A 22,824-nucleotide genomic window follows, 5' to 3' on the forward strand; every position below is an offset into this window, starting at 1 on the left:
GCATATACCGTGCTCATGGTTAGGAAGAGTAAACATCATTAAAATGTCTGTATTACCCAAAGCAATTTATAAATTCAATGCAATACCGATTAAAATACCAATGACTTACTTCAAAGATATAGAACACATAATCCCAAAATTTATATGGAACCAAAAGAGAACACGAACAGCCTCAGCAATCTTGAAAAGAAAGAATAAAGTGGGAGGTATCACACTTCCGGATATCAAGTTATACTACAAGGCCATTGTACTCAAAACAGCCTGGTACTGGCATAAGAACAGGCATATAGATCAATGGAACAGAACAGAGAACCCAGAAATAAACCCACACTTTTATGGACAACTGATATTTGACAAAGGAGGTAAGACCATACATTGGAGTAAAGACAGCCTCTTCAACAAATGGTGTTGGGAAAATTGGACAGCTAGCTGCAAAAAAATGAAACTAGACCACTAACTTACACCATCCACAAAAATAAACTCAAAATGGATAAAAGACTTAAAGGTAAGCCGTGAAACTATAAGCATCTTAGAAGAAAACATAGGCAGTAAGCTCTCTGACATCTCTCGCAGCAATATATTTGCCGATTTATCTCCTCGGGCAAGTGAAATAAAAGACAGGATAAACAAATGGGACTATATCAAAGTAAAAAGCTTCTGCACAGCTAAAGACAATAAGAACAGAATAAAAAGACAAACTACACAGTGGGAGAACATATTTAAATTTTTTTTAATTTTAATTTTTATTTATTTATTTATTTTTTACAGAGACAGAGAGTGAGTCAGAGAGAGGGATAGACAGGGACAGACAGACAGGAACGGAGAGAGATGAGAAGCATCAATCATTAGTTTTTCATTGCGCGTTGCAACACCTTAGTTGTCCATTGATTGCTTTCTCATATGTGCCTTGACCGCAGACCTTCAGCAGACTGAGTAACCCCTTGCTGGAGCCAGCGACCTTGGGTTCAATCTGGTGGGCTTTTCCTCAAACCAGATGAGCCCACACTCAAGCTGGCAACCTCGGGGTCTCGAACCCGGGTCCTCTGCATCCCAGTCCGATGCTCTATCCACTCGCCACTGCCTGGTCAGGCGGGAGAACATATTTGACAATGCATCTGATAAGGGGTTAATAACCAAAATTTATAAAGAACTTGTAAAACTCAATACCAGGAAGACAAACAATCCAATCAAAAAATGGGCGAAAGAGTGCCTGACCTGTGGTGGAGCAGTGGATAAAGTGTCGACCGGAAATGCTGAGGTCGCTGGTTCGAAACCCTAGGCTTGCCTGGTCAAGGCAAATATGGGAGTTGATGCTTCCAGCTCCTCTCCCCTTCTGTCTCTCTGTCTCTCTCTCCTCTCTCTCTCTTTCCTTTCTCTCTCCTCTCTAAAAATGAATAAATAAAATAAAAAAAAATTTTTATTTTATTTTTTTTTAAATTAAAAAAAAATGGGCGAAAGAAATGAATAGACACATCTCCAAAGAAGACATACAGATGGCCAATAGGCATATGAAAAAATGCTCAACATCACTAATCTTTAGAGAAATGCAAATTAAAACCACAGTGAGATATTACCTCACACCAGTCAGAATGGCGCTTATCAACAAAATAACACAGAATAAGTGCTGGTGAGGATGTGGATAAAAGGGAACCCTCCTGCACTGCTGGTGGGAATGCAGACTGGTGCAGCTACTGTGGAAAACAGTATGGAGATGCCTCAAGAAATTAAAAATTGAACTGCCTTTTGTCCCAGCTATCCCACTTTTAGGAATATACCCCAAGAACATCATAGTACTGTTTGAAAAGAAGAAATGCACCCTCATGTTTATGGCAGCGTTGTTCACAATAGCGAAGATTTGGAAACAGCCCAAGTGTCCGTCAGTGGACGAGTGGATTAAAAAGCTTTGGTACATATATATATATATATTATGGAATACTACTCAGCCATAAGAAATAATGACATCGGATCATTTACAACAATATGGATGGACCTTGATAACATTATACTGAGTGAAATAAGTAAATCAGAAAAAACTAAGAAATATATGATTCCATACATAGGTGGGACATAAAAATGAGACTCAGAGACATGGACAAGAGTGTAAGGGTTACGGGGTGCAGGGGAGGAGAGGGAGGGCGTTGGCGGTGGGGAGGAGAACAAAGAAAACCAGTTAGAAGGTGACAGAAGACAACTGGACTTTGGGTGATGGGAATGCAGCATAATCAAATGTCAAAATAACCTAGAGATGTTTTCTCTGAACATAGGTACCCTGATTTATCAATGTCACCCCATTAAAATTAGTAAAAATAAAACATTAATGTCAAAAAAATAATATAAATAAATAAATAAATAATGCTATCACACATTTGCCATAATTTATCTCTGTGAATCATAATTTTCTCAATAATGTACAATTAAGAAAAATTTAGAAATAAACTAGGTAAATTTTACAAGAAAAAAATTTTTGCTCTGGCCAGATAGCTTAGTTGGTTAGAACGTTGACCTGAAGTGCAGATGTTGCCAGTTCAATTCACAGTCAGGGCACATCTAGGAACAGATTCATGTTCCTATCTCTCTCTCTCTCTCTCCCTTCCACTCTCACTAAAATCAATAAATTAAAAAAAGAAAAGGAGAAAAATCTTTGTCAGAGCCACATCAAAAAGAAAAAGACAAAAATCTAATAGAAACAGTGGCCCAGACCAGGCCGTGGCACAGTGATAGAGCATCAGACTGAGATGCAGAGGACCCAGGTTCGAGACCTCAAGGTTGCCAGCTTGAGCGCGGGCTCATCTGGTTTGAGCAAAGCACGCCAGGTTAGACCCAAGGTCGCTGGCTCCAGCAAGGGGTTACTTGGTCTGCTATAGCCCCACGGTCAAGGCACATATGAGAAAGCAATCAATGAACAACTAAGGTGTTACAACGAAAAACTGATGATTGATGCTTCTCATCTCTCTCTGTTCCTGTCTGTCTGTCCCTATCTATCCCTCCCTCTGACTCTGTAAAAAAAAAAAAAAAAAAAAAATTAGAAACAGTGGCCCAGTTTTATACATGGTAAATGGTTATAGAATACATAAATACTACAACGTGGCACTTTACCTTGAGAGAAACTGGATGTGTATGTGTAGAACTGGGCGTTGGAAGGGCTATAGGTGTCAAGTTATTGTGAAGTGATGGACAGAGGATCACCGAGAATCAAATTTAAAGTCCTGACTCTAGCTGTGGATGGAAGTGACTCACACACTGTACACACGGTGAACTGAGACATCTGGGAGGGGTTTGAGGTGTGTGCCTGTTTCGTTTTGTCTATTCATACACAGCTTAGTCCCACGGCACACAGATATCTGCTTTGACCTCGCTTTTTGTCCAAACTAAGCAAATGTAAAATTCACATCATGCTCAAATTATTCCCTAACATATCAATGGAGTGGAATGAAATTTTCATTTTTAAAACAACAGGTAGCACAAAAAGTGACTGTACCTATTCCTCATACAAGACTACATAACTTTTCAGTTTGGTCAGTTTGTTTAGTTTTAAAATAAACATATCAATAACTTGTCTTTCATGTTTCCTATGAAGTTTGTAAGTTAACATACACGGAATATTTTTTTTTAATTCTTCATACATTTTCTGAAGTTACAAAATATAAACAAAAGTGTCTAAACTAGCTGTGTGAATTTTTATTTCCATTCAATATATGGAAAAATGACACAGCCTACTATAGACTGGTATAGGCTGGATAAAATTGAAATATACTGCCCAAGATAATGTCTTAAACATTTTATCTTAATGTTTTTGGGCCTCTGGTTATTGTTCATTCACACTTGATATCTATATAGACCTCTATAAATTAGTTACATAAATTAAAAATCCTCTAATATAATAACTTATATACAAGTTTAGTTCTGATATTTTTATTATAAATGACTTTAAATTCAAAATATTTAACAATCACATTTAATTAGCAGTTTCATCATATAATTTCCTAATTTTGTCTCAAAACCTCTGCTAGAGTTAGATTGTTATTATCACTAATGACATGGCAATAAAACAATCTATAGAGTTAATGTATTTTAAAGTAATTTTTCTTGTGGTTCAGTCAGTTGGTTAGGATAAAGTCTAATGATATAGTTTAAATGTTCTCAATTTCATGATCACACTATAGCAACCATTCCACACATGCTCTAAGTTACAAGTACTTTTCATCAAGACAAGAAAGTATGTTGCTAATGCTTATCTGCTCATACCATTTCATCTCAACTGCTTTTCCACAAAGAGGGAAAAATACCCTCAGTCCACTCTTGCCTTTAAGGAAAGAATCCAAATGCTTCTTTAATAACCTGGGGAGAAAAAAAAAATTTTTGTTTTCATTAGCCAATGCACAAAGTAAATGACGACAATTATATGATGCTAAGTATTTTTTGTGCATTATCTCATTTACTATTCCCGCCTGCTTTACAAAGTAGACAACATTAATTGCTATAACCTCCAGCTGACACAGGGAGAAACAGGGAGGTTAAGTAACTTGCTCAGTAACATAGCTAGTGAATGATTTATCTGACTCAAATCTGGAGCTTTCCTAATTAATAATTTAAAATTAAAAAATTTTTCCCTTGGTTGATATGTCTTGAAAATTCTTTATTAATCTCCCAACTGTAAACGTGTGTGTGTGTGTGTGTGAGAGAGAGAGAGAGAGAGAGAGAGAGATGTGGGGGACCCTCTGGACGCACTGAGTTTGTCAACATTCATTTTATGAATAAGCTCTCTAAATGTGTACTCAGATCTCACGAGGAGTTCTGACAAGTTGTAGTTATTCTTGTAGTTAATTCCTCTGTAAAAATGTGGCTCTACTAAGGCCATCCACATGACAGAGATAACCCATACAATGATTCTGGGATGACGCCCCAACTACCAGTCGGTATGTAAAAAAAAAAAATAATAATAATGATAATATCCCCTGGGAAGGCAGGGTGGCTGCCCTATGATACAAGGAATATCTGACATGACCACTTTACTCAGCACTGGCTCATGATTTATTGTCTCTGCTTCGAAGCCTACTACTGCTGCTGATATGTGGCTCGGCATTATGGCTGACTTGCTGATATCTTTGAACTTCTCTTCTTCTACCATATAGATAATAGCATACTATTGGAAAGCAAAATCAGAATACCATTCTTCAATATAAAGAGACATAAGCAGTGTCGCGTAAGCTTCTGTTGTATATGGATAAACATGCATGTCCAATACTTATATGCTACAGGGGCTTACAAAGCCATATGTCATAATTCTAAGATGCCTTCAATTGTAACTCACACCATTATTTATACTCCATGGGAAGAAAGAACATTGCCAATTCACCTATGACATTCCACAGATCCATTCTGATTTTAGATATGCTAAAATGTGGAAAACTAAACATGTACATCTTAAAGTCAGTCAAGTAACGTGCATCCTATTATATCTATTTCCAAAGTTAGTTTCTAATAGAGCATTTCTCTGTTATATACCAAAAATTTCTTACTGGTGTCCTTGTTTTTGATGAAATGTAATTTTGCGGTCCACCCACTTTTCTTGCCATTCTTCCAGAGTGAGTACTTGGTTTTTCTGTACCTCAGTATCGGGGTACTCTTTAATATCAAGTGAAGTCCTTTCATTATCCATAGTTTTGCAGACACCTTTGCTTCACAAGCAGGTCTCCAATGCCTAAATGGAAAATATTTGCAATGTTGATGTTTAAGGGCACAGCTATTCTACTGACGAAAAAAATTAAAACCATTATCCTCAGATGTATGGCTTTTAAAAAATATTTCAACAGCCCAGGAAAAGCCATACAAAAATTACTTTTCAGTGAGACTGATGTTAGAGACAACCTCATATTACACATTAGAAAAGATCTTTAAATAAATTGAATTTTATACACACACACACACACACACATTAAGCAAGAGGAGGAGAGATAGTGAGATAGACTCCCACATATGTCGTACTGGGATCTATCCCGCAACCCCTGTCTGGGGCAGATCCAATAAACCAAGCTATCTGATATGCTTGAACCAATTGAACCACTGGCGGGAAGAGAGAAGGGCAAGAGGGAAGAGAAGCAGATGGTCGCTTTTTTAGAGAGAGACAGACAGAAAGGGAAAGAGATGAGAAGCATTAATTCTTTGTAGCTCCATAGTTGTTCATTAATGGCTTTCTCATACGTGCCTTGGGGGAAGGGGCGCTCCAGCTAAGCCAGTGACCCCTTGCTCAAGCCAGCAACGTTGGGCTCAAGTCAGACACCAAGCCAGTGACCATGGCATCATGTCTACACTGGCAACACCAATGCTCAAGCCAGTGAGCCCACGCTCAAGCTGGCGACCTCAGGGTTTCAAACCTGGGTCGTCTGCGTCCCAGACCTATGCTCTATCCACTGCGCCACCACCTGTTCAGGCAGATGTGTGTCCTGACTGGGAATCGAACTCCGGATGTCCACATGCCCGGTTGATGCTCTATTCACTTAGCCAACCAGCCAGGGTATATACGTATCTTAATTTTAGAGTAAAAGGATTTAAGATTAAAAAAAAAAAAAGAGGGGAAAAAACCAAACAGATGTTTCACATTTTATAACTTTTGTAAACTTAGAATTCTTTTCTAGAATCTCAAGTTAATTTTACATTTTTCTTTTAATGTCTACTTCTTTTTTTTTATCAGTGCACACAATTGAAAGACTTCAACAGAGTTATGAAAGTAACAATTCCCATTCCCATAAGAGAGGCAATCATCTTTAACTCTTTTAGCTGAGTCTTAAAATCTAACTCTGTATCTCAACATAACAAGCTTAACTTTTCATTTTTTAGGTAGCTTCTACAAATAAGCAGTTAGCCCTCTTTCAGCTTACACATACCACACACATATACATACTCATCATTTTTTCTGTTCTTTCAATAGAGACATAGTTTTTTGATAAAATACATGGAGTACACATTATTGTGACTCACTAAATACTATTCACAGCCAAGACACACAGTATTCTATGATTGCTTTTCCTCTGCTGTACTTTATTCTGTAGTTAATAACTCTCTTGCTTTTTTATTTATAAAATTTCTATGTAGTAGTTTGGATTATACTATTATGCTATTATTGGTGGTTCTAATTTAATGATTTATTCATGAAAATAGCAAACAATACATAAAAGCAGGCATTTCAGGAAAAGTCCCCTTTATTGATATACACCTTTGTAACCACTATTGAGCAAGACTATTTATCTTCTCTTAAAAATTTCTTATACACAATGTTTTGGTTTCCTTTTAAATTATGGACCCACAAGAGTTGTTCACTGCCAGATATCACTATTCCCAGATTCCACTCTCTGCTCCCTGAATCCCATTTTCAGGGCGCGAAATGATGAGCTGTTCACCCTTCTTAGGCTGTCCGATTGCGAAATGCTATCGCAGGTCACGCCCGCACCCTCTCTGACCCCGGGGAACCTACCTTACGAGCCGCCTGCCTCCTCCCTCGCAGCCTAGCTCTTGAACCGCTGCAGGCAGGAAAGAAAAGGACTACGAGTCCCCAACTCCTCCCACGCCCCGCCTCAGTCCCCGCCTCGGGACCCACCCCCTCACCGGCACCCAGACCCCGCCTCCGTCCCGGTGCCCCGCCTCAGTCCCCGCCCCGGGCCCCACCTCCTTATCGTGTCAAGACCCCACCCCTTCCCTAGGCTCACTGGCTTGCGCAGCGGCGGAAATGGCCGAGGCGGGGCATGCACCGCGGCGAAGGCGAAGGCGGGGACCCTACTCCTCCCAGCTTCCGCTGGCTCCTCCCACCCCAGGTCACGCCGTCACAGGGGCGGAAGCGGCGGCGGCGGCCACGGCCGAGCGAGAGCTGCGGCTCGCCGCGCGGGTCCTGCAGTCCTGTGCGCGCCGCGCGCGTCTCGGGAGAGGCGCCCGCGGCCCGGGGCGGCGCTCGCTGTCTCGCACGCGCTCAGAGGTGAGGCGCATGCGGCTCTGGGGGTGGCCGTAGGGGCTGCGGCGGGTTTCGGCTGACAGCTCTGTACAAAGCACCTTGGCTGGGGTGCAAACCCTCCTTCTCCCTCTGTGCAGCGCCCCTCGCTCGGGTGGTAGGTGGACGGATGCCCGAGGGGCTGATACCTGCCTCTGCGGGGTGCAGGGTGGGGATCCCTGTCTGAAGAGGAGGAATTCCCGGGCGGGGGTGTTGCGGCGACGGGACTCCCCGATTCGTCTTGGTTTTGCGGGTCTCTCCTAATCCCCTCTCCTAATCTTTCTGTACAGCGCTGCATTCTCGCGACTGCTTGCTCCTTTTCAGAGCTCAGGTGAGCCCCGGAGGCTCTTGCTTCTCCGACTTTGGAGAACAGACGGGAAAGCTTTTTGGAAAGCTGGGTGGCTGCAGATGGCAAAGAGAACGCTGGAGCTCCCTCCTGGGGACTGTTAGAGCCCTGTCACCTGGGAAGTGTGCGTTGCGTGGGGGGGAAAACCCACAGTCCGGAGTAGGAACTCCTCGCTTATTCTCAGCTGAGAGAGTGGCGGTGAGGAGCCCTTACAGCCTTGCAGGTGTCGTAATAACGCTCCAGTGCGGCCACCACGCATTGAGGCACGATCAGCATTGCGGGGTTGCTGGGGTAACTCCTCCGGGCTTGAGAACCCGCAGGGAGCGGCCCCATAATGGTAGTTGTTAGTCAACAGCCTGGCAGCTGGCAGGTGAAACAGGAAGAAGAGGAAGGCCCAGCTGCAGAAAGTTGGAGTTCCGTGACATGGAACCTCGCCAGTAAGAGGCCTAGCCTTCCCTTGGGTGAGCGCGCAGGAACCCATAGACCAGTCTATTGGGGGATATCCATCACTCCACATTCACAAACTGAAGGCTTTTGGGTTTTGTTTGGTTGATTGGCTTAAAAAGAAATTATCGATTTCAGTGGAAGAAAGGCAAGTGGAAGGGAAGGTTTCTTAAGGAGGTACATGAGAAAATGACCATCAATAATTAATAGTCTTCCAGGCAGGGAAAGTAATCAACAAAGCATTCAGGTAATTGAACTGGATCCATATTTTGGAAATTTTGATTAGTGTGGGTGCTGGTCCTGCCTTATTTTACGTGGCCCAAAGGGAAATTCCTATTTCTGTTGTCTAAAGAAGTTTCTAGGTTTCTTATTTTTAGAAATGCTGATGCCACTGTAAATTTGTATTCCAACCTGGAGTCACTCTGATTTATTTTTATGAAAACTGTATGTGTGTTTTTTTGGATTTTTTTTTTACAGAGACAGAGAGAGAGTCAGAGAGAGGGGTAGACAGGGACAGACAGAAACGGAGAGATGAGAAGCATCAACCATTAGTTTTTTGTTGCACATTGTGTGACACCTTAGTTGTTCATTGATTGCTTTCTCATGTGTGCCTTGACGGCGGGCCTTCAGCAGACTGAGTAACCCCTTGCTGGAGCCAGCGACCTTGGGTCCAAGCTGGTGAGCTTTTGCTCAAACCAAATGAGCCCGCGCTCAAGCTGGTGACCTCAGGGTCTTGAACCTGGGTCCTCCACATCCCAGTCCGACGCTCTATCCACTGCGCCACCGCCTGGTCAGGCTGTATGTGTGTTTTTAAAAATATTTTTGAAAAATCTATTTCAGAAAAAATTCTGAGAATTATCAAAATAGAAGTCTAGGCATTGATATATCCACTTACATATTTACCCCCCCCAACCCACTTTTTGGGTCACATTAAAAGAAAACCAAAACTATGAATTTAAAATTAGGAAGATATATGCTTATAAAATTATATGGAACATGAAACAAATTGATTATGTTTAAAATTAGATGTGTTTGTTAATTTGAAGAACCAGGTGGAAAAGCACTTAAGTACATTAACTTGTTTTAGTGACACTTTAGATCAGTATTTCTGAGATTATATTTAAAAACACAAAAACTGAACAAGTCCTTTTAAGTTTATTTAAATTTTTTCCCCTCCATTTTAAGCCCCAAGAACCTAGCAACTGTGAAAGTACAGAAATTACTGCAGGTGTCAAAAAAGGATGAGGCTACGTTACTATAAATCATATACTATAATTAAAGGTGAAAATATACCACTCAAAATCTTCAGTCATATTTTCCCCAGACAACACAGATTTAATGATGGCTTTTATAGCTAATGTATTCATTTCATCTAAACCATTTCTTGATTTACATAATTCTTTATTATAGTTCAATACATATTTTTAGTATACAGTTGGGCTTAAATGTTTGATGATATTTCTGGAAATTGTGCCATGCCCCTTTTTCTTTTTCTTTTTTTTGGAGAATGCTTGCATTCCTACGGTCAAATGTTGCATGAACCTAGGCTGTTCCTAAACCCCACATTCAACTGAAAGATTTTTTTAAAAATTTTTTTATTTTATTTTATTTTATTTTTTTTTTTCTTAAGCTGGAAACGGGGAGAGACAGTCAGACAGACTCCCGCATGCGCCCGACCAGGATCCACCAGCACGCCCACCAGGGGGCGACGCTCTGCCCACCAGGGGGCGATGCTCTGCCCCTCCGGGGCGTCGCTCTGCCGCGACATGAGTCACTCTAGCGCCTGGGGCAGATGCCAAGGAGCCATCCCCAGCGCCCGGGCCATCTTTGCTCCAATGGAGCCTTGGCTGTGGGAGGGGAAGAGAGAGACAGAGAGGAAGGGGGGGGGTGGAGAAGCAAATGGGCGCTTCTCCTATGTGCCCTGGCCGGGAATCGAACCCGAGTCCCCCGCACGCCAGGCCGACGCTCTACCGCTGAGCCAACCAGCTAGGGCCTATTTTTATTTTTTTCAGAGACAGAGAGAGAGAGAGAGTCAGAGAGAGTGATAGATAGGGACAGACAGACAGGAATAGAGAGAGATGAGAAGCATCAATCATTAGATTAGTTTTTCCTTGCGACACCTTAGTTGTTCATTGATCGCTTTCTCATACGTGCTCTGACCGTGGGGCTACCGCAGACCAAGTAACCCCTTGCTCAAGCCAGTGACCTTGGGTCCAAGCTGGTGAGCTTTGCTCAAACCAGATGAGCCTGTGCTCAAGCTGGTGACCTCGGGGTCTCGAACCTGGGTCCTCCACATCCCAGTGCGACGCTCTATCCACTGCGCCACCACCTGGTCAGGCTCAACTGAAAGATTTTTGTTGCAATACTTTTATATATGTTATACATTTATAAGTACTGTATTTACATATACCTTATTTTTGGTTCATTTTGTGAATAATGTGGGATATATGATTTATATAAAGAGATTTGTTAGATTGGACAGCCTTTTGAGAATATAAATGTGATCCAGGAAGCCGCCTTTGAGTTTAACAATTCTAGGTAGGTAGTAGTACTTTTAACATTATTAGTACTTTATCCATCTGTATCTAGAGTGCTGTAGAACTAGACAATAACTTATTTAATTCTTAAAGAAGTATAATGCATTTCAGAATAGGTTTTAAGGAAGTAAAAAGTTTGTGAAAGGAAGATCATCCATAACATCAGTGTCATGATTTCTCAAAGGTGATGTAGCTAGAAAACTCCAAGTTTTCACACGTGATGTTAATAATCCATTAAAAATGTTCCTAGGAGTAGTAGAACTCTCAGATAGTAAAAATAGCATTACAGGCCCCTCAAAGCTTTTCTTCAAGATTAAGGTGTGCCTCACTTTACTGCACTTCATAGGTGTGACAGTTTTTTTTTTTTGCTGATTGAAGTCAAGATAACTCCCCCCCCCCCCCCCCAGGCCAGAAAAAAGATTATGACTCACTTTATTGTGGTCTGGAACCAAACCCACAGTATCTCCTAGGTATTCCTGTATGTGAAATTTGTATATTATGGCAACACTTTTCCACTTTCAAATTTCTTATCTATATGTGTTCTATTTATTTTATATATTATTTTGTGTAAGTGTATGTGTGTAGTAAATACAATAGATCAAGGAAGGAGGTGTGTGATAATCGTAGAACCAATATATTATTGAGTGCTTATTTCTGCTAAGCATTTTTTATTTTTTCTCTAACTTAATTAAAAAAAATACTAATTTGATAATTCAGTCTTTCATGATTGCTATGTATTATTTTTCTCGAAGACTTTTGGTTCTTTTTTTTTTTTTCTTTTTTTTTTTTTTTTTCTTTTCATTTTTCTGAAGCTGGAAACAGGGAGAGACAGTCAGACAGACTCCCGCATGCGCCCCACCGGGATCCACCCGGCACGCCCACCAGGGGCGGTGCTCTGCCCCCCAGGGGGCGATGCTCTGCCCATCCTGGGCGTCGCCATATTGCGACCAGAGCCACTCTAGCGCCTGAGGCAGAGGCCACAGAGCCATGCCCAGCGCCCGGGCCATCTTTGCTCCAATGGAGCCTTGGCTGCGGGAGGGGAAGAGAGAGACAGAGAGGAAAGCGAGGCGGAGGGGTGGAGAAGCAAATGGGCGCTTCTCCTATGTGCCCTGGCCGGGAATCGAACCCGGGTCCTCCGCACGCTAGGTCGACGCTCTACCGCTGAGCCAACCGGCCAGGGCCGACTTTTGGTTCTTAACTGTGCTGTTATTTGACTAGTTTGAGAACTTATAAAATTTTTTCAGTAGAAGATATAGTAACTATCCCAGATTCCTCTATTTGGTAGTGACTAGATGGTGTGTCTGAGGTTTATTTGTTGGGTTTTACCTAGAAGGAATGAATGAGTTTTCTTTTTAAAGTATAAATGATCAAAATTCAGGACCTGTGAAGAAGACACAGTAAGATGGAGAGAAACAGACAAAAACTAGGTGTTTTTGTTCATTGAATTTTACAGTGTAATTTGTTTATTGGTCACTTGAGCAGTGTTTTTCTCAATTTTATGTCTTTAAATTTACATACTACTAGTGGATAACTTTTATTGCATACTTATAATATGCCAGTCATGATGTTTTAAATAAGTTACTTTACTTAATGCTCACTAACGTTATGATGCACTCTTGCTATGCCCATTTTGTATATGAGAACACTGAGATCTTAGAGACATTGAAGAACTTGAAAGCAATGGCTTCATATTCAGGCAATCTAACTGCAGAGAATATATTGTTACCTAGTACAGCATAATAACTTTGCTCCAGAATGTTAAAAGTATTTTCAAATACTAATATTTAATGACTTATTTAAAATTTTTTTTTCTTAAATTTTTTGCAGAGTATCTGATACAATGGCAACCCCGCGGGGGAGAACAAAGAAAAAAGCATCTTTTGATCATTCTCCAGATAGCCTTCCTTTGAGGAGTTCCGGTAGGCAGGTATTATCATTTGTTTTTTCTGTGCATCTGTTTTGAGCACACAGAATTATTCTCACTGGGACTGAAGAATTAGAAATGAAAAGATACAATTTCACTCCTCAGGGAACTTGCACACTCATGGAGAAGTTCACACGGAGCAATCCCAGTATAGTGATGCAGTGTGAAAAGCATACCGCAGACAGAACTGCAAAGATGAAGACATAGGACAGGGATCCCCGGGCTGCATGCGGCCCCCTGAGGCCATTTACCTGCCCCCCCCCTGCACTTCCGGAAAGGGCACCTCTGTCATTGGTGGTCAGTGAGAGGAGCACATTGACCATCTCATTAGCCAAAAGCAGGCCCATATTCCCATTGAAATACTGGTCGGTTTGTTGATTTAAATTGTTCTTTATTTTAAATATTGTATTTGTTCCCATTTTGTTTTTTTACTTTAAAATAAGATATGTGCAGTGTGCATAGGGATTTGTTCATAGTTTTTTTTATAGTCCGGCCCTCCAACGATCTAAGGGACAGTGAACTGGCCCCCTGTGTAAAAAGTTTGGGGACCCCTGTCATAGGGTGTGAGCCAGCATGGGGTGTGCAGAGCATTGCAGCTGTGTGATTGCTTCCAGGATGTGAGCTGGAGCCAGACCATGCTTGGCTTGCTGTCATTCAAACAAATTTGACGTCAGCTTGTCGCTGGTTGAGTGCTGTTAATGGGTTACTTGTTGCCATCTCTGTTGTAGGGCTTTTTTTTTTTCCTTAAGAAAAATCATGAATGATGTAATTATTTTTCTAGAATTTTTCTACTTGTGTTTTTTTTTTTTTTTTCCATGTACAATACTAAGAGGATATAATTGCCCTAAGAAAAAAATATCCTAATTTGAGAGTGGCTTTTATTTTGATTGATACAGCTTTTTCCCAAGAAAAAGGCTTGCATGCATTTTAGCTCTCTTCAAAGACCTGTCGTTAAAGTGCTGGTTCTATATCTCAGGCAAGTTAGTGAATTATTTGCACCATACAGTCTCAAGGAAGTTGCTGTGTTGTCAACCCCCATCCTACTGCCAGGATGCTTATTTTCATGTTCAAACTCCTCCTAACATGGAAGTCCTTTCAGTAGTAAACCTTCGACCACATTCACCTTTGGCCATTCTGGTGAAATCTTAACCTCAGCTGGTTCTTCTTCAGGCAAAGAAAAAAGCAGCGGAGATGACAGATGAAGATGAAGACGGTGGGTCAGAGAAGAAGTACAGGAAATGTGAAAAGGCAGGCTGTACAGCAACGTGCCCAGTGTGCTTTGCAAGTACTTCTGAAAGGTCTGTTGGGATGACATGCCTTGGCCTCACATTTCTGCCTGTGAGAGCATTCTTTGTGGGAACATCATCCTCAAAGATAGTTTTACTAAAGATAGACACATTTACTATAAGTCATCTAATAATAGCGACATTGCCTGTATATTCTATACACACCACACCCTTCTATATGCTCCCCTTGTTAGATATAGCCATCTCAGCTCTACACAGTGGTCACTCAGTGTCCTCAGACTTCACTGACCATGGCTGGACTTCTCTTGGGGGTTGAAGGTGAGATAGGGGTCAGGGATCATGACGCAGCAGAGAACTGCGGGGTTCCCTGTAGCCCAGCAGGTATTTCCTTCTCCTAGGCTTCTTTTCTCTTTCATATAATGCAACTCCTCTTCCAATAGGCAACAGGTCTCATTGATACAATGAGGCTAACTGTACTTGCCATTTTTATTGGGATGATGCAAGCATGACCTTTCACTTCTAGAGAAAAATCTTCAATGAAGGCTTAAGATTCAGTAAAACCTGGGACACAAATCCCATTTTTGTTTTTTTTGTTTGTTTGTTTTTGTATTTTTCTGAAGTTGGAAACGGGGAGGCAGTCAGACTCCCGCATGCACCGGACCAGGATCCACCCCGCACGCCCACCAGGGGGCGATGCCCTGCCCATCTGGGACGTTGCTCTGTTGCAACCAGAGCCATTCTAGTGCCTGAGGCAGAGGCCACAGAGCCATCCCCAGTGCCCGGGCCAACTTTGCTCCAATGGAGCCTTGGCTGCAGGAGGGGAAGAGAGAGACAGAGAGGAAGGAGAGGGGGAGGGGAAGGGATGGAGAAGCAGATGGGTGCTTCTCCTGTGTGCCCTGGCCGGGAGTTGAACCCAGGACTCCTGCACGCCAGGCCGACGCTCTACCACTGAGCCAACCGGCCAGGTCCCCATTTTTGTTTTTTTAATCATGAAGAGTAGTGGTGTTAGTATTCATTGTGGCAACAGATTTCATTCTTTTATCAAATTTTTGGCCGTTTGACAGGTCATACTTGCCAGATTGACTGCTCAAGGGTCAGAGTCCAGATGGTCAGTTTCATTCACTATTCACTATTGGGCCAGATGTTATTACTGAGACGACTTTTCTCCTTCATCCACGTGCGATTTGCAGCAGCCACATTTCTTGTTTCATGTTGTAAAACCCTATCATTCCTCCAGGGAGTCTTTTTTTTTGTAGAGACAGAGAGAGAGTCAGAGAGAGGGATAGACAGGAACAGACAGACAGGAATGGAGAGAGATGAGAAGCATCAATCATTAGTTTTTTGTTGCGACTCCTTAGTTGTTCATTGATTGCTTTCTCATGTGCCTTGGCCAGGGGCTGTAGCAGACCAAGTAACCCCTTGCTCAAGCCAGAGACCTTGGGTCCAAGCTGGTGAGCCTTGCTCAAACTAGATGAGCCTGCACTCAAGCTGGCTATCTTGGGGTCTCGAACCTGGGTCTTCCGCATCCCAGTCTGTTGCGCTATCCACTGTGCCACTGCCTGGTCAGGCTCCAGGGAGTCTTGATAAAGCTCCTAAGCCCTAGGCCCTTTAATGTGCATCCACCTAGGTTATAGGTTAGGTCCTCTGGTCTAAGCCCCTGTGTCCTCACCACATGTTATCACCTATCAATCATCCATTCTACTTTCCCTGTTACTAGCTCCTGGTTGGTAGGATTCTAAGTAGAGAGACTACAACATGGGCTCACAGGAGGAGCTCAAAACATGTTTTGCTTTGTTTCATTTTTTTAAAGTGAGAAGGAATATTATTTGTTACCAAAGCTACATGTTTTTGCTATTTTCAGATGTGCCAAGAATGGCTACACCTCCCGATGGTATCACCTCTCCTGTGGGGAGCATTTCTGCAATGAGTGCTTTGACCATTACTACAGAAGGTCTGTTCTCTAACTGTGAGAGGTTTTCGTAGTGGAGGGGGCAGGGGTGGGGTCGAGGAGGGGGTCAGATGGTTCACGCTAAGCCCACAAGCTTACTGAATTATTCCACTGTTATAGCCACCTCTGTGTTGACTACAGCTGTGCCAGAACTTTATGCTGAAGTTTGCATGTGTGCGTGCTCATATGTGTGCACACTCAAGGTTCAAAAAATAACTGCTGTGAGACAGTTACTCTCTTAGTCCGCAAGTTGCAGAAACTCTAACACAGGAGTCGGGAACCTTTTTGGCTGAGAGATCTATGAACGCCACATATGTTAAAATGTAATTCCATGAGAGCCATACAACGACCTGTGTACGTTACACATTATCCAATAAAAATTTGGTGTTGTCCCGGAGGACAGCTGTGATTGGCTCCAGCCACCGGCAACCATGAACATGAGCAGTAGGAAATGAATGGATTGTAATACATGAGAATGTTTTATATTTTTAACGTTATTATCTTTTTTATTAAAGATTTGTCTGCGAGCCAGATGCAGCCATCAAAAGAGCCACATCTGGCTCGCAGGCCATAGGTTCCCGACCCCTGCTCCAGGAGCTGCTTTAGTATTCTGTAACAGTGCCTAGGGGGATGAATGCCGAGATGTGGGGGAAGATGCTGACAACTAGAGAGAGCTCAGACAGACAGGGAGCAGCCGTCCCTTCCTGATAGCCTCTTTATGGGTAGCATCATAACTTCCTCCTTTTTTTTTATAAGATGCCTAGTTGAATCTTTTACATAAGATTTTCTAACCTGCCTCCTGTTTTGAAAGTCCAATTAACTTATAGTTTGATATATTTTTATTATTTTTCAGCCATAAGGATGGATATGACAAATATACTACATGGAAAAAAGTATGGACTACCAATGGAAAAACTGAACCTAGTCCCAAAGCTTTCATGGCGGACCAGCAGCTCCCCTACTGGGTAAAAAGGATAATGCTTTATTATTCTGTGAGGCACTTGACCTAAAAAACAGGAAGAATGGATGAAAATACTGATTTGTACAAAACTTTTTTTATTACATTTGTTGTTCTATGTCTATTAAAGGAAATCACATTTTTTACTTTTGTAGGGAACTTAGATAACTCAACATAGTATAAGGAAGAAACTAAAGACTTTTCACCGGCTGGTGAAAGCCATTGCTAAACTTATGAATCTTTGTTTATTCTGTTAAATCATTTATTTATTTATTTATTTTAGTTTTAGAGACAGGAAGGGAGAGAGATGGGAAGCATCAACTCATAGTCGGAGCACCTTAGTTGTTCATTGATTGCTTTCTCATATGTGCCTTGATGGGGGGGGGGGGGGGGCTCCAGCTGAGCCAGTGACCCCTTGCTCAAGCCAGTGACCTTGGATTCAAGCTAGAGACCTTGGGCTTCAAGCCAGCAACTTTTGAGCCCAAGCCAGCAACCATGGGGTCATGTCTATGATCCCACACTCAAGCTGGCAACCTTGAGCTCAAGCTGGTAAGCCTGTGTTCAAGCCAGATAGATGAGCCTGCGCTCAAGCCAGTGACCTTGGAGTTTTGAACCTGGGTCCTCTGCATCCCAGGCCCATTCTCCAACCACTGTGCCACTGCCTGGTCAGGGTTCTTTGTTAATTTTTTAAATGTATCTTTAAACACAATTTCATGCTTTATATACAAATCCTAATAAGGTTAACATACTTTGGATATAATATATTGTTAACTTTTAACTTTTTTTTAATTCAACTTTATAGTGTTATTTCTTTTAGCCAGTTTTTGAAAATAATTTGTAGTATTGCGTATATTGGATAAATATCCCATCATTTAATATATGATTTTCTAAATTTTTAATATCATAGGTAGAGTAAGGCTTTTCTTGCACTTAAAATTTTTTTATTGACATGAACCTCACATATTATAAAATCAACTCTTAAAACATACACTTCAGTGGCACTTAGTACATTGGCAGTGTGTGCAGCCACCAGTTCTCTCTAATTCCAAGCACTGTTATCATTCACAGAGTAAACCTGTCCCCATTAAGCAGTCACCTCTCATTTTTCTCTCCCCTAGTCCCTGGAAACCACTAATCTGATTTCTCTCTTTATGAATTTACCTATTTTGGATATTTTTATATAGAGAAATCATGCAGTATGTGACTTCTCATGACTGGTCTCTTTCACTCAGCATAATGTTTTTGAAGTTCATCCATGTTGTAGCATATATTCTTTTTATGGGTGAATAATATTCCATTATATGGATTTGGCAGATTTAATTTATCCATTCACCTGTTCATGGATGGCTGAGTCACTTCTACCTTTTAATTTTTACAAATAGTGCTGCTATGATATTTGTGTACAAATATTTATTTGAATACCTGTTTTCAATTCTTTTCAGTATGAAAAGAATAAAATTGTTGAATCACAGTCCATGTTTTACATTTTTAATGACTACTGAACTGTTTTCCTTAGCAACTGCTGTGGCATCTTTCATTTCTACCAGCAGTGTATAAAGATTTAAATTTCTCCACATCTACCTGACCGGACAGTGGCTCAGTGGATGTAGCGTCGGACTGGAATGCAGAGGGCCCGAGTTCGAGACCCCAGTGTCGCCAGCTTGAGCGTGGGCTCATCTGGTTTGGGCAAGGGTCACCAGCTTGAGCCCAGGGTCGCTGGCTCGAGTAAGGAGTCACTCGGTCGCTGTAGCCCCCCGGTCAAGGCACATGTGAGAAAGCAATCAATGAACAACTAAAGTGTCACAATGAAAAACTGGTGATGGATGCTTCTCATCTCTCTCTGTTCCTGTCTCTGTCCCTATCTGACTCTGTAAAAAATAAAAATAAAAAATAAAAATTTTATAAAAAAAAAATTTCTCCACATCCTCACCAATTCATGTTTTCCCTTTTTGTTGTTATCTGTCCCTCTGTCTCTGTAAAAAATAAAAATAAAAAATAAAAATTTTATAAAAAAAAAAAATTTCTCCACATCCTCACCAATTCATGTTTTCCCTTTTTGTTGTTATTGTTCTAGCTGTCCTAATGGGTGTGAAGTGGTGTGTCATTGTGGTCTTTTTTTTTTTTTTTAAGATTTTATTTACTGATTTGACAGAGTGGAGAGAGAAAGAGAAAGAGAAAGTGTGTGTGGGGGGGAGGACCAGGTAGCATCAGCTTGTAGTTGCTTCTTGCATGTGCCTTGACTAGGTAAGCTGGGGGTTTTGAACTGGCAACCTCAGCATTGCAGGTCAACGCTTAATCCACTGCTCCGCCACAGGTCAGGCTCATTGTGGGTATTTTTTGTTTCTCTTTTTAATCACTCAATGAAAAGAGGGGAGGCAAAGAGACAGACTCTTACATGCACTGCAACTGAAATCCACCCAGGAAACCCACTAGGGGATGATGCTCTGCCCATCCAGGGCGTGCTTTGTTGCTCAGCAACGGAGCTCTTCTTAGCATCTGAGGCAAAGGCCATACAGCCATCCTCAGTGCCTGGGGCCAACTCGCTCCAATCAAACCATGGCTTCAGGAGGAGAAGAGAGAGAGAGAAGTGAGAAGGGAAGGGGTGGAACAGCTGATGGGTCCTTCTGTTGTGTGCCCTGACTGGGAATTGAATCCGGAACATCCACATGCCAGGCCAATACCCCACCATTGAGCCAACCGGCCAGGGCTGTGGTTTTGATTTGCATTTCCCTAATTGCTACTGCATCTTTTTGTGTGCTTGTTAGCCGTTTTATATCTTTGGAGAAATATCTTTTTGGTTCTTTGCCTTTTTTAAATTGGGTTGTCTTTTGTTATTGAGTTGTAAGCGTTTTTTATATATTCTGGATATAGATATAGAATTCACAAGTATTTTCTCTTATAGGTTGTCTTTTCACTTTCATAATAGTGTCCTTTGGGGCACAAAAGTTTTTAATTTTGATGAAGTACAGTTTATATTTTGTTGTTGTTGAATGTGCTTTCAGTGTCGTATCTAAGAATCCATTGCTAAATCTCAGGTCATGAAGATTGGATCCTGTTTTTTCTTCTAAGAGTTCTATCATTTTAGCTCTTACATTACAGTGTTTGATCTATTTTGAGTTAATTTTTAGATGTGTGTGAAATAAAGATCCAGTTTCATTATTTTGCGTATGTATAGTATATCTGCCTACTTTTTTTTTTTTTTAAAAATTAGTTTTTATTTTAGATTATTTTAAATATACAAAAGAGTTGCAAGGATAATATAGAAAGTTACCATATATCCTTCACCCAGTTTCTCCTAATGTTAGTATCTAACACCCTGTGATTATTTGTCAAACTAAGAAATTAACATTAATACAGTACTAGTAACTATAGTACAGACTTTATTTGGATTTCATCAACTTTTTCACTAGTGTCTTTATACTCTTCTGGGATCCTACTCAGGATACCACATTTCATTTAGTGCACATACTTTATGACTAACGGTAACTAAATTGAACTTTGATTATTTTCTTAGGTTAGAGCTGGAAAACCTTTCTGACAATAGTAGTCAGATCCTCTTAGCACTTTCCTGGTGCCTGAGCTAGTATTGAATCAGAAATTACTCTAATGGGGTAAAAGTGGATTATATGGGTGGTGGTCATGCAAGCGAGAGAATAAGACTTAGCAGTGCTAAAAGGTTGGTCAAATCATGTGACGAAGATGCCAAAGTGAGTGTTGGAGGAGAGAAATGCAGGCTCAAGATTAGCCAACTGATTTACCTTAACATGTTATTTTCCATCCAGGTTCAGTGTACAAAACCTGAGTGTAGAAAATGGAGGCAACTTACCAAGGAAATCCAGCTTACTCCACAGATAGCAAAGACCTACCGCTGTGGAATGAAACCAAATACCGCTGCTAAGGTATGATCTCTGTTGGTTTTCCTTTTGAATTATTTGATAGGTTAATGTAGTTGTCAGTAAATAGTAATGGTGTATGTTTCTCATTTATTGTGTTGATCATTGTATCAGGATTGTGATAACCCCCACATATAAACAAAACTCCAGCTACAATGGTTTAACCAACAAAGGATTTTATTTTTCTCTCACTATGGGCAGTTTGGAGATAGGCTGTCCAGGGTTGGTGTATTTGCCCTAGGAAATCTTGTAGGTTTTCTTTTTGTTTGTTTGTTTTTTATACAGAGACACAGAGAGAGTCAGAGAGAGGGATAGATAGGGACAGACAGACAGGAACGGAGAAAGATGTGAAGCATCAATCATTAGTTTTTCGTTGCGACACTTTACTTGTTCATTGAATGCTTTCTCATATGTGCCTTGACGGCGGATCTTCAGCAGACCGAGTAACACCTTGCTGTAGCCAGCGACCTTGGGTCCAAGCTGGTGAGCTTTGCTCAAACTAGATGAGCCCGCGCTCAAGCTGGCAACCTCGGGGTCTTGAACCTGGGTCTTCTGCATCCCAATTTGACGCTCTATCCACTGCGCCACCACTTGGTCAAGGTCTCTCCTTGTAGGTTTTAATTCCACTACAACAAGGTGGTTGCTGCACCATCTGCCCTCCTGTTCAAATGCTAAGCCTGGGAGAGTCACATGGTAAGAGGAGTATGCCAGCTAAGTTTCTCCCTCTTTTACTGGGAAAATGGCTTTCCTGGAAGTTCCAAGAGTAGATTTCTATTTATATATCATTGTCTAGAACAGGATCATGTAGCTACTCTGAACAACGATAGAAACAAAGGAAGAAAATATTTTATAATTGAGCATGTGGTAATATCAAACAAAACCAGGATTTTTTTACTAAGGAAGAAGGGATGACTGAATATATTTGGGCAATTAGGAATCTGCCATTGTTGTTATGATCTCCCTTTTTTGATATCTGGCAATTTCTTAGTGTTTAAAATGTATTAAAGCATTAATCTACACAAATGTCCCTAGTTTAAACATGTTAATTAATCTCAGAAGTAAGGTACTTTCTTTAAAAAAATTGATATATAATTCACAAGTCAAAAAATTCACAATTTTAAAGTATACAATTCCATGTTTGTGGTATAGTCACAAAGATATATAATCATCACTGGCAAAATATTTTCTTAGTTTAAATATTTCCTATAAAAGAATGAATGAAAGGTTTTATATAGTTTTTGGTCAAGTGTTTTAAAACCTAGGATTTTAGGTATAAACATTATTAAAGCAACTCATAATTATAAACATTTGGAAGATTTTGCTAAGTGAAATGATGAGAAGTAGTGTATGGACATTTAGGGATTATATTTTATTGTTTTAAATTTTACATAAATATTACATGAGTATTATCTCAGGGTTTTTAAAAAAAGAAATTGAATACAATAAAATAAAATATAAATAAGTGAAAGTCCTCCTTGATCATTTTCTCCTTTTCACCCTAGTAGGTGAACACTCTTAACAATTTATCCTAATAGAACGTTTTTTATGT

The 22,824-nt window shown here is 40.9% G+C and overlaps 2 protein-coding genes across 6 annotated transcripts in view; one reads left to right on the forward strand and one right to left on the reverse strand.

The window, feature by feature from the left end:
- The window catches only part of TPMT (thiopurine S-methyltransferase), a 34,817-nt gene extending 27,236 nt beyond the window's left edge, over positions 1 to 7,581 (reverse strand). Inside the window, exons 1-3 of the mRNA XM_066377128.1 lie at positions 7,472 to 7,581; positions 5,520 to 5,701; positions 4,246 to 4,338 (exon numbers count right to left, since the gene is read on the reverse strand). Coding sequence (XP_066233225.1) covers positions 4,246 to 4,338; positions 5,520 to 5,659 — 233 coding nt within the window. The 5' untranslated portion in view covers positions 5,660 to 5,701; positions 7,472 to 7,581. The remainder of the gene's footprint in view (positions 1 to 4,245; positions 4,339 to 5,519; positions 5,702 to 7,471) is intronic.
- Positions 7,582 to 7,819: 238 nt separating this feature from the next.
- The window catches only part of KDM1B (lysine demethylase 1B), a 63,068-nt gene continuing 48,063 nt past the window's right edge, over positions 7,820 to 22,824 (forward strand). For 2 of the 5 annotated variants that reach the window (XM_066377129.1, XM_066377133.1), the window contains exons 1-6: positions 7,820 to 7,966; positions 13,133 to 13,232; positions 14,400 to 14,527; positions 16,338 to 16,427; positions 17,278 to 17,389; positions 21,165 to 21,281. In XM_066377129.1, coding sequence (XP_066233226.1) covers positions 13,146 to 13,232; positions 14,400 to 14,527; positions 16,338 to 16,427; positions 17,278 to 17,389; positions 21,165 to 21,281 — 534 coding nt within the window. In that variant the 5' untranslated portion in view covers positions 7,820 to 7,966; positions 13,133 to 13,145. Of the gene's footprint in view, positions 7,967 to 8,080; positions 8,097 to 8,268; positions 8,310 to 13,132; positions 13,233 to 14,399; positions 14,528 to 16,337; positions 16,428 to 17,277; positions 17,390 to 21,164; positions 21,282 to 22,824 lie in introns of those variants that run through there. The other 3 variants (XM_066377130.1, XM_066377131.1, XM_066377132.1) reach the window with 3 other exon arrangements.

This window comes from Saccopteryx leptura, chromosome 3, assembly GCF_036850995.1.
Source record: "Saccopteryx leptura isolate mSacLep1 chromosome 3, mSacLep1_pri_phased_curated, whole genome shotgun sequence".
Lineage (NCBI taxonomy): Eukaryota > Metazoa > Chordata > Mammalia > Chiroptera > Emballonuridae > Saccopteryx > Saccopteryx leptura.